Consider the following 12,686-nt stretch of genomic DNA (forward strand, 5'->3'; position numbering starts at 1 on the left):
AATATGTTTCATTAAAAAAAAATAAATGCTATGACACTTAAAAACAATTTGCATAATAATTTGCAACATGGTGTAATGCTGCCACCCCACAGAGTATAATGCAGCCACTCCACAGAATATAATGTAGCCCCCTGAGTATAATGCAGCCCCACCATACAATATAATGTAACCCCCCCATAGAATATAATGCAGCCCCCCTCATATATTATAATGCAGCCCTTCCATAGAATATATGGTAGCCCCCTCACAGAGTATAATGCAGCCCCCCATATAATATAACAGCCCACCTTCCCATAGAATATAATGTACCATCCATAAAATATAACACAGCCCACCTCCCCATACAATATAACAGCCCACCTTCCCATATAATACAATGTACCCCCCATAGAATATAACATAGCTCACCTCCCCATAGAATATAATGTACCCCCCCCCCGAGAATGGCCCCTCAGTCAAGTACTCTCTGATATGTTTAAAAAAAAACAAAAAAAAACACAATCCTCACCTCTCCTGGTGCCCCGCACTGCTCCAAGCTGGGCTCCGGTCTCAGCGGCGGCAGTCTGCCCGGCACACAGCGGGTACGCGATGAAGTGACGTCATTGCACACCCGCAGTGTCAGAGGCAGAGGGGAATGATGGGAGAGGGAGCGACAGCTGACACTCTCTCCTCCATCATTGCTTTGAACTGTACCGGCGTGAAAGTTGAATGCATCGCTGGCGGGGGGGCGAGTCGGGGGAGGGGAGGCCTCTGCGCTAACGCCGGCCCTGAGTGTGGGGAAGAAGGGAACCTTCATATAGACGGCCGGTGGGGATGGAGTCAGTGACGGACTCTGGCCAAATATGTTTCTAGAGCCGTAGTAGAAGATGAAGATGTCGTCCTCATCATGAAGTAGTTATTTCTCCTGTCCCGTGTAATGAATATCTCCTGCAGTATTGCTAATGCCGATTCCAGTGTCGGTAAATGAGAGGAGAATTAGCGTTATGGAAGATGAGTCTATGAGGAACGTATTCAGCTGCCGACTCCGAGGGAGAAACTGCTTGTTGTCTGTGGCCTAAATACATAGGTTTTATTAGTAGATGTAAAGTAGGAAACTAAATACTGTAGAATAATAAATCTCCTCTTATGTTTCCCTTATTATCTCCAGTAATTGTATTATTACACAGGATTTTTATGATGTTACATCGGCTCATCTTCTCATTCAGGTCTCTACAATATCGGATCCTCTCAGTGAAGATCTTCTATATGAGAGAATTTTACTGATTTACCCATCAAGGATGGATATGGACAGAGACAAGATGGCGGAGAGGATATTACACCTCACCCTAGAGATCCTCTTCCGGCTTACTGGAGAGGTGAGAGATTCTGATGACGTCACATTACATCATTCTTATCTATGGGAATAACAGATGGACAGAACTGGAGAGGTGAGGACTCTGGGAATGTCTGTAGTGAGATTTATTAATGTGTCTCTCCATTACCAGGATTACACAGTAGTGAAGAAGACCTCTAGTGAGCGCTGTCAGGACCCTGTGTTTGAGGGATGGGGAAGACCCCTGAGCCCAATCACGGGGCCTCCACCTCACCCCCTGATACATGAGGACATCAATGACCAGAAGATCCTAGAACTCACCTACAAGATGATTGAGCTGCTGACTAGAGAGGTGACACCACTGGGAATGCTGGGACATTATACAGTAACACTATGAAGGGATTGGGGGATGACGGTATCATTGTATGTGTCAGGTTCCTATAAGGTGTCAGGATGTTGCTGTCTATTTCTCCATGGAGGAGTGGGAGTATTTAGAAGGACACAAAGATCTGTACAAGGACGTCATGATGGAGGTTCCCCAGCCCCTCACATCACCAGGTAATAGACAGGACTAAATACACACGGCCTATAATTATCTGTATGTAAAGAATGAATTCAGTCCCTGTATGTGTTTCCTCCAGATCTATCCAATAAGATGAAAACACCAGAGAGATGTCCCCGTCCTCTTCTTCCACAGGACTGTAAACAAGAAGATCCCAATGTTCCTCAGGATCATCAGGTAGATGGAGAGAAGGTGTCATGAGATCTCCCCTATGATGTGTAGACGGCTGTGAAGGTCTTGTGCTCAGTCTTGTTTTGTCCACCAGTATTATATGTTTTATACTTAGAATCATAGTTTGTTATCTTCCATTGCTTCTGGTGTTTCCATGTGCAAATAGGAATAAGGATGATCCCTCTACACTGTGACATCCATTCAAATATTTGTAGACAGTTATTTAGTCTCTTATTAGCCTTCTTTTTGCAAGATAAACATTCCCAAATCCTTTAACCCCTTCCTGCCATGCGCTGTACTAGTACTGCTCTGCGAGAGGTGCAATTGTTCCCAGAGCAGTACTAGTACGGTGCCGCGATTACCTTTCCGGGACCGTCATCGTGATTAGGTATCAATCCATGCTGCTTATGTTCACTGATATTTGAGCCCTAATTGTATGCCTTACAGGCTGATTACTTGATTCAAGCTGCTGGGACAGAGCAATAGCATTTATTTATGGTATATCAATTGTGGTGTATTAATTATTATTATTTATATGCTCTCATTGTCAATAATTTTAATTATTATTAATTGAATTATTTGACTCATATTTATTGGTTTGGAGTATTATTTATTTTATAACCTAAATTTGTTTATAGCCTAATCAGCATGTAAATTAATCTGAAGATATTTATTTAGGGTGAAACAATTTATTAATGTGGATATAATGTGATTTATTTATATATGTTTTAACCCAGGTTGATTTTGTTATCGTCCCGGATTTATTTTATGATTTAATTTTCACTTCTTTTTTTTTTATTGTGTGGTGCACCTTTTTTAAGCACTTTTTTGTTGCCAAGATTTTCAATAAAGGCATTATTAAACTGAATTTCCCTGTCTTGAAATTTTTTATATATTTATTCATCAATAGATACACTACCATTCAAAAGTTTGCGGTCACCCAGACAATTTTGTGTTTTCCATGAAAACTCATACTTTTATTAATCAAATAAGCTGCAGAATGAATTTACAATCTATTCCAGACATTGACAAGGTTTGAAAAAAAAGATTTTTATTTGAAATAATAATTTTCTCCTTCAGACTTTGCTTTCGTCAAAGAATGCTCCCTTTGCAGCAATTACAGCATTGCAGACCTTTGGCATTCTAGCAGTTAATTTGCTGAGGTAATCTGGAGACATTTCACCCCATGCTTCCAGAAGCTCCTCCCACAAGTTGGTTTGGCTTGATCTGCACTTTTTGCGTACCATACGGTCAAGCTGCTCCCACAACAGCTCAATGGGGTTGAGATCTGGTGACTGCGCTGGCCACTCCATTACAGATAGAATACCAACTGCCTGCTTCTTCCCTAAATAGTTCTTGCATAATTTGGAGGTGTGCTTTGGGTCATTGACCTGTTGTAGGATGAAAATGGCTCCAATCAAGCGCTGTCCTCAGGGTATGGCATGGCCTTGCAAAATGGAGTGATAGCCTTCCTTTTTCAAAATCCCTTTTACCTTGTACAAATCACCCACTTTACCAGCACCAAAGCAACCCCAGGCCATCAGATTACCTCCACCATGCTTGACAGATGGTGTCAGGCACTCTTCCAGCATCTTTTCAGTTGTTTTGCGTCTCACAAATGTTCTTCTGTGTGATCCAAACACCTCAAACTTGGATTCGTCTGTCCATAACGCTTTTTTCCAATCTTCCTCTGTCCAATGTCCGAATTCTTTTGCCCATATTAATCTTTTCCTTTTATTAGCCAGTCTCAAATATGGCTTTTTCTTTGCCTCTCTGCCCTGAAGGCCAGCATCCCGGAGTCGCCTCTTCACTGTAGACGTTGACACTGGTGTTTTGCGTGTTCTATTTAATAAAACTGCCAGTTGAGGACCTGTGAGGCGTTGATTTCTCAAACTACAGACTCTATTGCACTTGTCTTGTTGCTCAGTTGGGCAGCGGGGCCTCCCACTTCTCTTTCTACTCTGGTTAGAGCCTGTTTGTGCTCTCCTCTGAAGGGAGTAGTACGCACCGTTGTAGGAAATCTTCAGTTTCTTGGCAATTTCTCGCATGGAATAGCCTTCATTTCTAAGAACAAGAATAAAATGTTGAGTTTCTCGTGAAAGTTCTTTTTTTCTTGCCATTTTGAGAGTTTAATGCAACCAACAAATATGATGCTCCAGATTCTCAACTAGCTCAAAGGAAGGTCAGGTTTATAGCTTCTCTAATCAGCCAAACTGTTTTCAGCTGTGCTAAAATACTTCTTATATTGTTAGCAAACACAAAGTACCATAAGAACACTGGAGTGATGGTTGTTAGAAATGGGCCACTATACATCTATCAAGATATTGCATTACAAACCAGCTGTTTGCAGCTAGAATAGTCATTTACCACATTAACAATGTATAGCGTGCATTTCTGAATCATTTAATGTTCGCTTCATTGGAAAAAACTGTGATTTTCTTTGAAAAATAAGGAAATTTCTAAGTCACCCTAAACTTTTGAACGGTAGTGTACATGTATAATATTTTTGCTAGTGGTCTTATTCCATCTCCTGGTTTTAGGTTTACTATCTTTGAGTGGTCTCCACTCTTTTTTCGTTTTTAGGTTGGGCGTATAAGTTTGACCTTTAGATATTTAACCCTTTTTTTATATATATATAATTTTGTATTATATTGATTTTTAGAGTAATTTATTAGAGTATTTTTATATATATTTATGTATTTTCCTGATATTTTGGGTTTCTCATCCATACCAAGGATGAATGATCTGTCACCAAGCGAAACAGTCGACTGAACAAATAGCGTAGGGACTCCTAGGCCTACTTAGTGATGAGGCACTCTTTCTTCACTACGCTATAATTTTTCTTAGCATTTTTATTAATCACTTCTCATTTTCCTGTGATTCTAGGCATTCCCTGGCTGCGTTCACAGAATCCAACGATCAACTGGGAGATCAAAGAGATTACATTTCCAACAAGGAGTGATCCAGCTTTAAGGGAAACTGTTCCGAAGTCCCTTGATTTAGAACCTCCTTATTCACTTCACCTTCTGTGTATAAGGAATTCTCTGACATCTGTGATAAAAAGAAGGCAGATCAGCTTCCCCCACATAGGCTTTATGATTGTCCTATTGAATTGTTTCCAGGGGCAGCTATTCCTTTCAGTAATGTATATCCGTTGGTGGCTTCTGAGCTCCAAGCTTTGAAGAAGTATATTGACGAAAATCTGGCCAAAGGCCTCGTATGTCCTTCTTCCACCTTGTTTCACCTCAGCTCCGCTTTTGATTCATCTGGACCCAGCACTCCCTTTCATAGCGGAGGTGGACGTTTCTGATTGGGCGTTGGGAGCCATTCTCTCTCTGAGAATGTGAGCGAAGGATATGTTACACCCTTGCGCTTTTTCTCGTAGACTTACCCCAGCAGAGAGGAACTACGACGTGGGAGATAAGGAACCTCTAGCGATTATTGCAGCCTTTAAGGAATGGAGACACCATCTGCAAGGGGCCGCACAATAGATAGTAATGCTGACCGATCATCGCAATTTAGAATTATAAAGATCTGCTAAATGTCTGTCTCCACGACAGACTCAGTGGAATTTAATTATTTACCAATTTAATTTTATTTTGTACCATCCAGTTCCACGTAATGGAAAGGCTGATGCTTTGTCCCGAATCAATTTTGCGGATTCCTTACCTGGGTCACTGCCCAAGACCATTTTATCGGATGACAACTTCATCGGAGTAATCCATGATCCGAACCTGTGGACAGAGATCAAGGAGGCCTATGATAATGATGTATTTCTTGCTAAGCCGCCTGTGATCTCAATCTTGTCCTTAAGGGAGGTTTGTGGTTTCGTGACCGATGTATCTACATTCCTGAGCTGGAAGTCTGCAGATCCTCAAGTTGGTACATGTCTCTAAGTTGGCTGGTCATAGGTGGGTACAGAAGACATAAGAATTCCTGAGCCGATTTTTCTGGTGGCCAACTTGCTTGAAGGATACTAAGGACTATGTTTTCTCTCTTGCGAGGTATATGCTTGTTATAAGACTCCTCATGCTTCTCCTTCGGGTCTTCTTCAACCACTACCTGTTCCATCTCGTCCGTGGGGCTCAATCTCTAAGGACTTCATCGTGGATCCTACTTCTGGTAGCATGAATACAATCCTAGTGGTGGTTGATTTTCTGACTAAGGCTGCTCATTTTGTTCCTTGTGCCGGCCTCTCCTCGGATAAGGAGAATGTGAACTTAGTAATACAGAATATTTTACGGCTGCATGGGGTCCCAGACGAAGTTATCTCTGAACGTGGAGTACAATTCTCTTCAAGATTCTTGAAGGGGTTTTGTTCTGCGCTTAATATTAATGTTCGTCTTTCTTCCGCACATGACCCTCAGACGAATGGTCAGACCGAGCAAACCAATCAGACTTTGGAGCAATATCTATGATGCTACGTCTGCCATCTTCAGGATAACTGGTTTGAACTATTTCCTTTAGCGGAATTCTTTTACAATAATTCTCAGAATGCTTCCACTATGGTAACGCCTTTCTTCGCTAATATAGGTTATCACCCAAGCATCTTTCCTAGATCTCCGATGGATGTTCCGGCAGTGGAGGAGAGGTTGATTGCTATGAGGGTGAATCTAGAAGTCCTTAAGGAATCTTTAACTTCAGCTCAGGAATGTTACAAGAGATCGGCTGATAGATTCCGGAAGCCGGCACTCATGTTCAAGGTAGGAGACTCAGTGTGGTTATCCACTAAGAATCTAAGACTGAACGTTCCTTCACAGAAACTGGGACAGAAGTTCATAGGTCCTTTCAAGATCAGCGGTATCATGAGTTCTGTGGCTTGCCGTCTAAAACTGCCAAGGACTGTGAAGGTACACCCAGTATTTCATGTCTCTCTATTGAAGCTTGTCTCTCTTAATAGCTTTCAGGGACACATTGTGCCCCATCCATGACCCATACTGGTAGATGGGTAGGAGCAATTCTTGGTGGAGGAAATCATTGATTCCAGGATCCACACAAACCAACTTCAGTATCTTATAAGATGGCTGAGATATCCACCTGAGGAGGATTCTTGGAAACCCATTGCTAACATCTGTGTTGCGCAAAAGATCACTCGGTTCCATCAAAGATACCCTGAGAAACCAGGTCCTGAATCATCCTGAGGCTGCGGGGTGCCAGGAGTTCGCTCTGCTGGCTCTGTTAACTCACAAAGACTGAAATTCTGCAGAACTTACTACTCTGCAAGTTGCAACTCCAAACTGGCACACCCAAACCCTTGCTACAGGGGTTTTAACCTGGAAACTGTAGCCATGGGCCACTTGCAAGACCTGGCCTGGAAGAAACGGACCGCCCTGCAACCTTCCTGTAGTCCGTTTAAAAAATAAATGCCCATAACTGGTTTTCCTGAACAATTCTTTGGTCTTTGGTCAAATAGCTTGACCAGGTCCATGCTTACTTTTATTTTGCTTTGTGACTCAGAGGCGTCCTGTTGTGACTACAAGGCACTCCAGCGGGTCTTATAGGACTCCGTGTGCATCCTGGGGGTTACATATCACCCCTTGTCACGATAATAGGAATATGCTCATATCCTAAACACACTTCCAGAACCTTCCATGACATTTACTGACACATGCGCTGCCTTCCCCCCATTAGGTCTGTGTAAAGTCCACCTGCTTGTGTAATTCTATCTACCTCCATTTCCCCCCTCCCTTGAGAATGTGTTGTGAGCAGCCCACTTAGCCATGTGCAAAAGCACATGGTCTTGGGGAATCTTTGTTCCTGCAAACTTCAATATCCTAGCACCGGTTATTATCCATAGAAGCAGAGCAATTACATTTCTGACATCTGCATCGGTAGAGCTCCCAACCAGTGGGTTTGGAACTTCAGTGTCCAGAAGGAGCTGAGAAACTGATTTCTACCCATCCCAAATACACAGCCTCTCCATGTGTGGAGAAAAAAAAGCTAATCCCAGAACAAGATCAACGATAGTCGCGCCGTCACCCTGCAAGGTTTCCAGGCCAAGATGAGGAATTAATAAGGTGTTAGTAAGTTTTCAATCCTTGTGAAAAGGGGAGTACATTCCATAGCTCCGCCCACCCCATGAGGTCATCTGGTGGGAAAACTCTTAGTTTTGGGCAAGGGTATAAAACCCAGAGGCTCAGACAAGGGGGTGTCTTTTGCCCGAGTCAGCTACCAGAGGCTGTGGCTTGTGACCTGATACATTAGGACGCCTCCCCTCCCCCACTCCACATGGTGTGCCATTGCCGTCTCCCTCACTACAGCCAGCGTTGGCGCTCTATTCACTTTCTACATATCGGTGAGTCATAAGCACAACCAGATTGTTCAAGCTATGAGCTATATGGCTCAAACTGACTACTTGTAAGACGTTTGAGGCAGTTCTTGTTTGTTAAGATGGCTGTTTTTTCACACAGGTCAGACTTCTTTCCACCATTTTCATTGTTTTTACCATCGCTTTTTTGAGTATGCGGTCTACTTGCATTTTATGTAATTAAGCAGGTACATTTATTTCTAACTATTCTACTGCTCCGTATACCACTGGTTATTGACTACTAGCTTATATCGTACAGCGGACTTTTTTCCCTGTATTTTTGCATGCTATTTTAGTTAATTTTTTGGCTATTTTCTGTACCCTTGAGCGCGGTCATACATTTTTACATTTTAGTGTTCTTTTTTTTTCCTGGTGTTTTCATTGTAATGTAGGAAATTCTAAAGCCAGAAATAAACCCCAAAAACACTGTACATGGAGACTTTAGGATCAGATCATTTCTGTCCACGGTGTTTGTGGAAATAAAAAATCTTTTATAAAAGCCTCAAACTTCTGTGTGTGAATCAGACCTGAGATCTAACATGATAGAAGATTATAGTGCGGGGAAGACGGGAGACCTTCATATAGACGGCCGGTGGTGATGGAGTCAGGGACGGACTCTGGCCAAATGTGTTCCTAGAGCCGTAGTAGAAAATGAAGATGTCGTCCTCATCATGAAGTAGTTATTTCTCACGTCTCGTGTAATGAATATCTCCTGCAGTATTGCTAATGCCGATTCCAGTGTCGGTAAATGAGACGAGAATTAGCGTTATGGAAGATGAGTCTATGAGGAACGTATTCAGCTGCCGACTCCGAGGAAGAAACTGCTTGTTGTCTGTGGCCTAAATACATAGGTTTTATTATTAGATGGAAAGAAGGAAACTAAATACTGTAAAATAATAAATCTCCTCTTATGTTTCCCTTATTATCTCCAGTAATTGTATTATTACACAGGATTTTTATGATGTTACATCGACTCATCTTCTCATTCAGGTCTCTATAATATCGGATCCTATCAGTGACGATCTTCTATACGAGAGAATTTTCCTGATTTACCCATTAAAGATGGATATGGACAGAGACAAGATGGTGGAGAGAATATTAGACCTTACCCTAGAGATCCTCTTCCGGCTTACTGGAGAGGTGAGAGATTCTGATGACGTCACATTACATCATTCTTATCTATGGGAATAACAGATGGACAGAACTGGAGAGGTGAGGGCTCTGGAAATGTCTGTAGTGAGATTTATTAATGTGTCTCTCCATAACCAGGATTACACAGTAGTGAAGAAGACCTCTAGTGAGCGCTGTCAGGACCCTGTGTCTGAGGGAGGGGGAAGAACCCTGAGCCCAATCACAGGGCTTCCACCTCACTCCCTGATACATGAGGACATCAATGACCAGAAGATCCTAGAACTCGCCTACAAGATGATTGAGCTGCTGATTGGAGAGGTGACACTGCTGGGAATGCTGGGACATTATACAGTAACGCTATGAAGGGATCGGGGGGGATGACGGTATCATTGTATGTGTCAGGTTCCTATAAGGTGTCAGGATGTCGCCGTCTATTTCTCCATTGAGGAGTGGGAGTATTTAGAAGGACACAAAGATCTGTACAAGGACGTCATGATGGAGGTTCCCCAGTCCCTCACATCACCAGGTAATAGACAGGACTAAATACACACAGCCTATAATTATCTGCATGTAAAGAATGAATTCAGTCTCTGTATGTGTTTCCTCCAGCTCTATCCAGTAAGAGGACAACACCAGAGAGATGTCCCCGTCCTCTTCTTCCACAGGACTGTAAACAAGAAGATCCCAGTGTTCCTCAGGATCATCAGGTAGATGGAGAGAAGGTGTTATGAGATCTTCCCTATGATGTGTAGACGGCTGTGAAGGTCTTGTGCTCAGTCTTGTTTTATCCACCAGTATTATTTGTTTTGTACTTGTGTAATGAGAACGGTGGAGATGGCAGGATTAGAGCTGATCATAGATGTAACTTCTCAATCTCTCTGTGACTTTTTACTTTTTTTTTCTGTTTCAGGGTGAAGATCTGACCCATATTAATACTACAGAGACATATGTGAGGGGTGATGAGCGGTGGAAAGAAGAGATTCCTACATATGACCTCCCAGGTGAGTAGTAACCGCTAAATACAGAGAAGTCACAGATTCTTCTGTCATCTGCTGTGGCTGCTTTATCGGTGGTGTAGTCCGGCTGTATCAAAATCATGTGATCACCATTTGGTCTCAAGACCACAACATTCTCCTCCTCCCAAAACTGTTCTAATAACTTTGGGCATTGAAAGCCCTTTTCTATAGAACTTACCACCTAGAAGATCCACCAACCCCCTGGGATTAGAAGACGCTGACCGTTACCTGCCCAGGTCTGTAAACTACAAAGTCAAATGACAGCGTACATAGAATGTGCTGATAAGTTAGAAAATCATTTGAAGAAAAATATAATGATTTGCCTCTGCGAGAAAGAAGAGGGTAATGATGCTGTTGGTTTCTTAGAACCCTGATATCTTATTGGATGAATCTAAATTCTCTCCCTTCTGTGCTGCTGAATGTGCTCATATGGTCCCTACAAGACCAGGTCCCGTCTATCTGGCCATAATTTGCTTTTACTGCACAATCTCTCCTGAATTGAGGAGTACTGATACTTTCTCTACTCTTTTGGTCAGGACACACAGTAGCTCCAATGGTCCACCATAAATTAATGTAACTCCGGTTTAGTGTTAAGTTCTCAATATATCAAGATATATTCACATTTTGATTTTGTTTTTTTAAACAGTCAAACACCAAAAAAACATACGTCATTACAAACCAACTACAAAACGGTTCACATTAACATTCATCGTAGATATTAATTGCTTACTACTGTTTACATACTGTACATGAACACAAATATTAATGAATACCATCTGACTGCTTGTGTATTGTACCAAAATACAGAGAATCACAGCATTTGGATATAAATTGAAGAAGGGGTGCTCAGGAGAAAAAAATACAAATAATGAAGATACCTCCTAGGCAATTGACCCAAAAGAATGCAGACACATATTGCTCAATACAGACACGTTTAGCTCAATGTTTCGGGTTAGTTTTGTTAGGTGACGGATTTCTGGCTCGGCACAGCAGGGGTCCAGAGCCGTACATTCAGCGGTCTCCCATTCCGCTCCGACCGCTCAGGGCCCTGCTCAGCAATCACGGCGAGCCAGGTGTGCTGCTCAGACTTGTTCTGTGAGCCTGGATGTTGCTGCCACCTCTGGTGCAGCAATGGTAGCGCAACCTGCTCAGCAGGGAACCGCTCCAGAGGCTAAGTCCTCGTGCCGTGTTACTGGCATGCCCGCAGCTTGACCTCTAACTGGAGAGCAGAGGTCACGTGCTCAGGTCTTGCGTCGGATCTGATTGGTTCCTTCCAGGGTACTGGAAGGTCCCGGAAGCGCATGGCTATAAAAAGCCCGCATGGCGGCTCGGCCATGCGCTAGTGTAGCATATTATGCTGAGTGTGAATGGTGATGGATGCATGTTCTGGTGACTGACTTATTAAGACACCCCTTCCCTCTGATAATACGAATGGCGACAGTGTTGGTGATAGTCAGCTCCCATTACTGGCGAACCAAGCGTCACTGTGCTTCCTACACTGCACACTAGCGTCCGACGGTGACCGGTCTTCCGGCGCCGTCGTCTAGCGGCTGTAGTTATTGCCGCGCTGCGGTAGCAGCGTCCTGTGGCGGTTGCGGTTGCAACGCCACCCGCTGGTTATCCTGTGAGGCTAACAGGGCCAGCGCCTTTGTATTGCTTTTTGTAAAGCGACTCTGTGTCTGAACAGAGCCGCTCTTAGCGTTCGGGTGATGTTAACCCGAGTGCAGTACTTCACCTTGTGGTGTATCTGCCATTGTCCAGCAGCGGTCTTATCATCTACCGCACGGTGGACCCCGGGCGGCGAACGCACCTTCTATTATTTATATCTGGTGCGTTCCGCCGACCCTAACATTACACTAGCGCAAGGGTCTGGCTGGTAATGGCAGACGTGCAGCAGTTGCAGCGCTATATTCGGCAGCTGGAGAGCAGGTTGGCGGCTATTGAGAGCGCCAACTCTGCTGCAAATACTGCGCTAGCTGCCGCTCACAGTCACTGAGGCTGTCTCACGTGTGCCCGCACTTTTGCCCACGCCGACAGTTACTCGCCTCCCGCTTCCCGACAAGTTTTCGGGTGACAGCGCCACCTGTAGGGGATTCGTGAGTCAGTGCTCAATTCAGCTCGAGTTACTGCTGCACGGTTTACTACAGAGCGGGCTAAAGTGGCTTTATTGTGTCACTCTTGTCTGGC

The 12,686-nt window shown here is 43.5% G+C and overlaps 1 protein-coding gene across 1 annotated transcript in view; it reads left to right on the forward strand.

Moving 5' to 3' along the window:
- The first annotated feature begins 1,209 nt into the window (after positions 1-1,209).
- Positions 1,210-12,686, forward strand: part of LOC141047276 (uncharacterized) — a 36,029-nt gene continuing 24,552 nt past the window's right edge. The window contains exons 1-9 of the mRNA XM_073542302.1: positions 1,210-1,355; positions 1,485-1,664; positions 1,747-1,870; positions 1,954-2,051; positions 9,343-9,492; positions 9,622-9,801; positions 9,886-10,009; positions 10,093-10,190; positions 10,394-10,484. Of these exons, the coding sequence (XP_073398403.1) occupies positions 1,278-1,355; positions 1,485-1,664; positions 1,747-1,870; positions 1,954-2,051; positions 9,343-9,492; positions 9,622-9,801; positions 9,886-10,009; positions 10,093-10,190; positions 10,394-10,484 (1,123 nt within the window). The 5' untranslated portion in view covers positions 1,210-1,277. The remainder of the gene's footprint in view (positions 1,356-1,484; positions 1,665-1,746; positions 1,871-1,953; positions 2,052-9,342; positions 9,493-9,621; positions 9,802-9,885; positions 10,010-10,092; positions 10,191-10,393; positions 10,485-12,686) is intronic.

This window comes from Dendrobates tinctorius, unplaced genomic scaffold (genome assembly GCF_039654945.1).
Source record: "Dendrobates tinctorius isolate UK_male_01 unplaced genomic scaffold, ASM3965494v1 ptg000126l, whole genome shotgun sequence".
Lineage (NCBI taxonomy): Eukaryota > Metazoa > Chordata > Amphibia > Anura > Dendrobatidae > Dendrobates > Dendrobates tinctorius.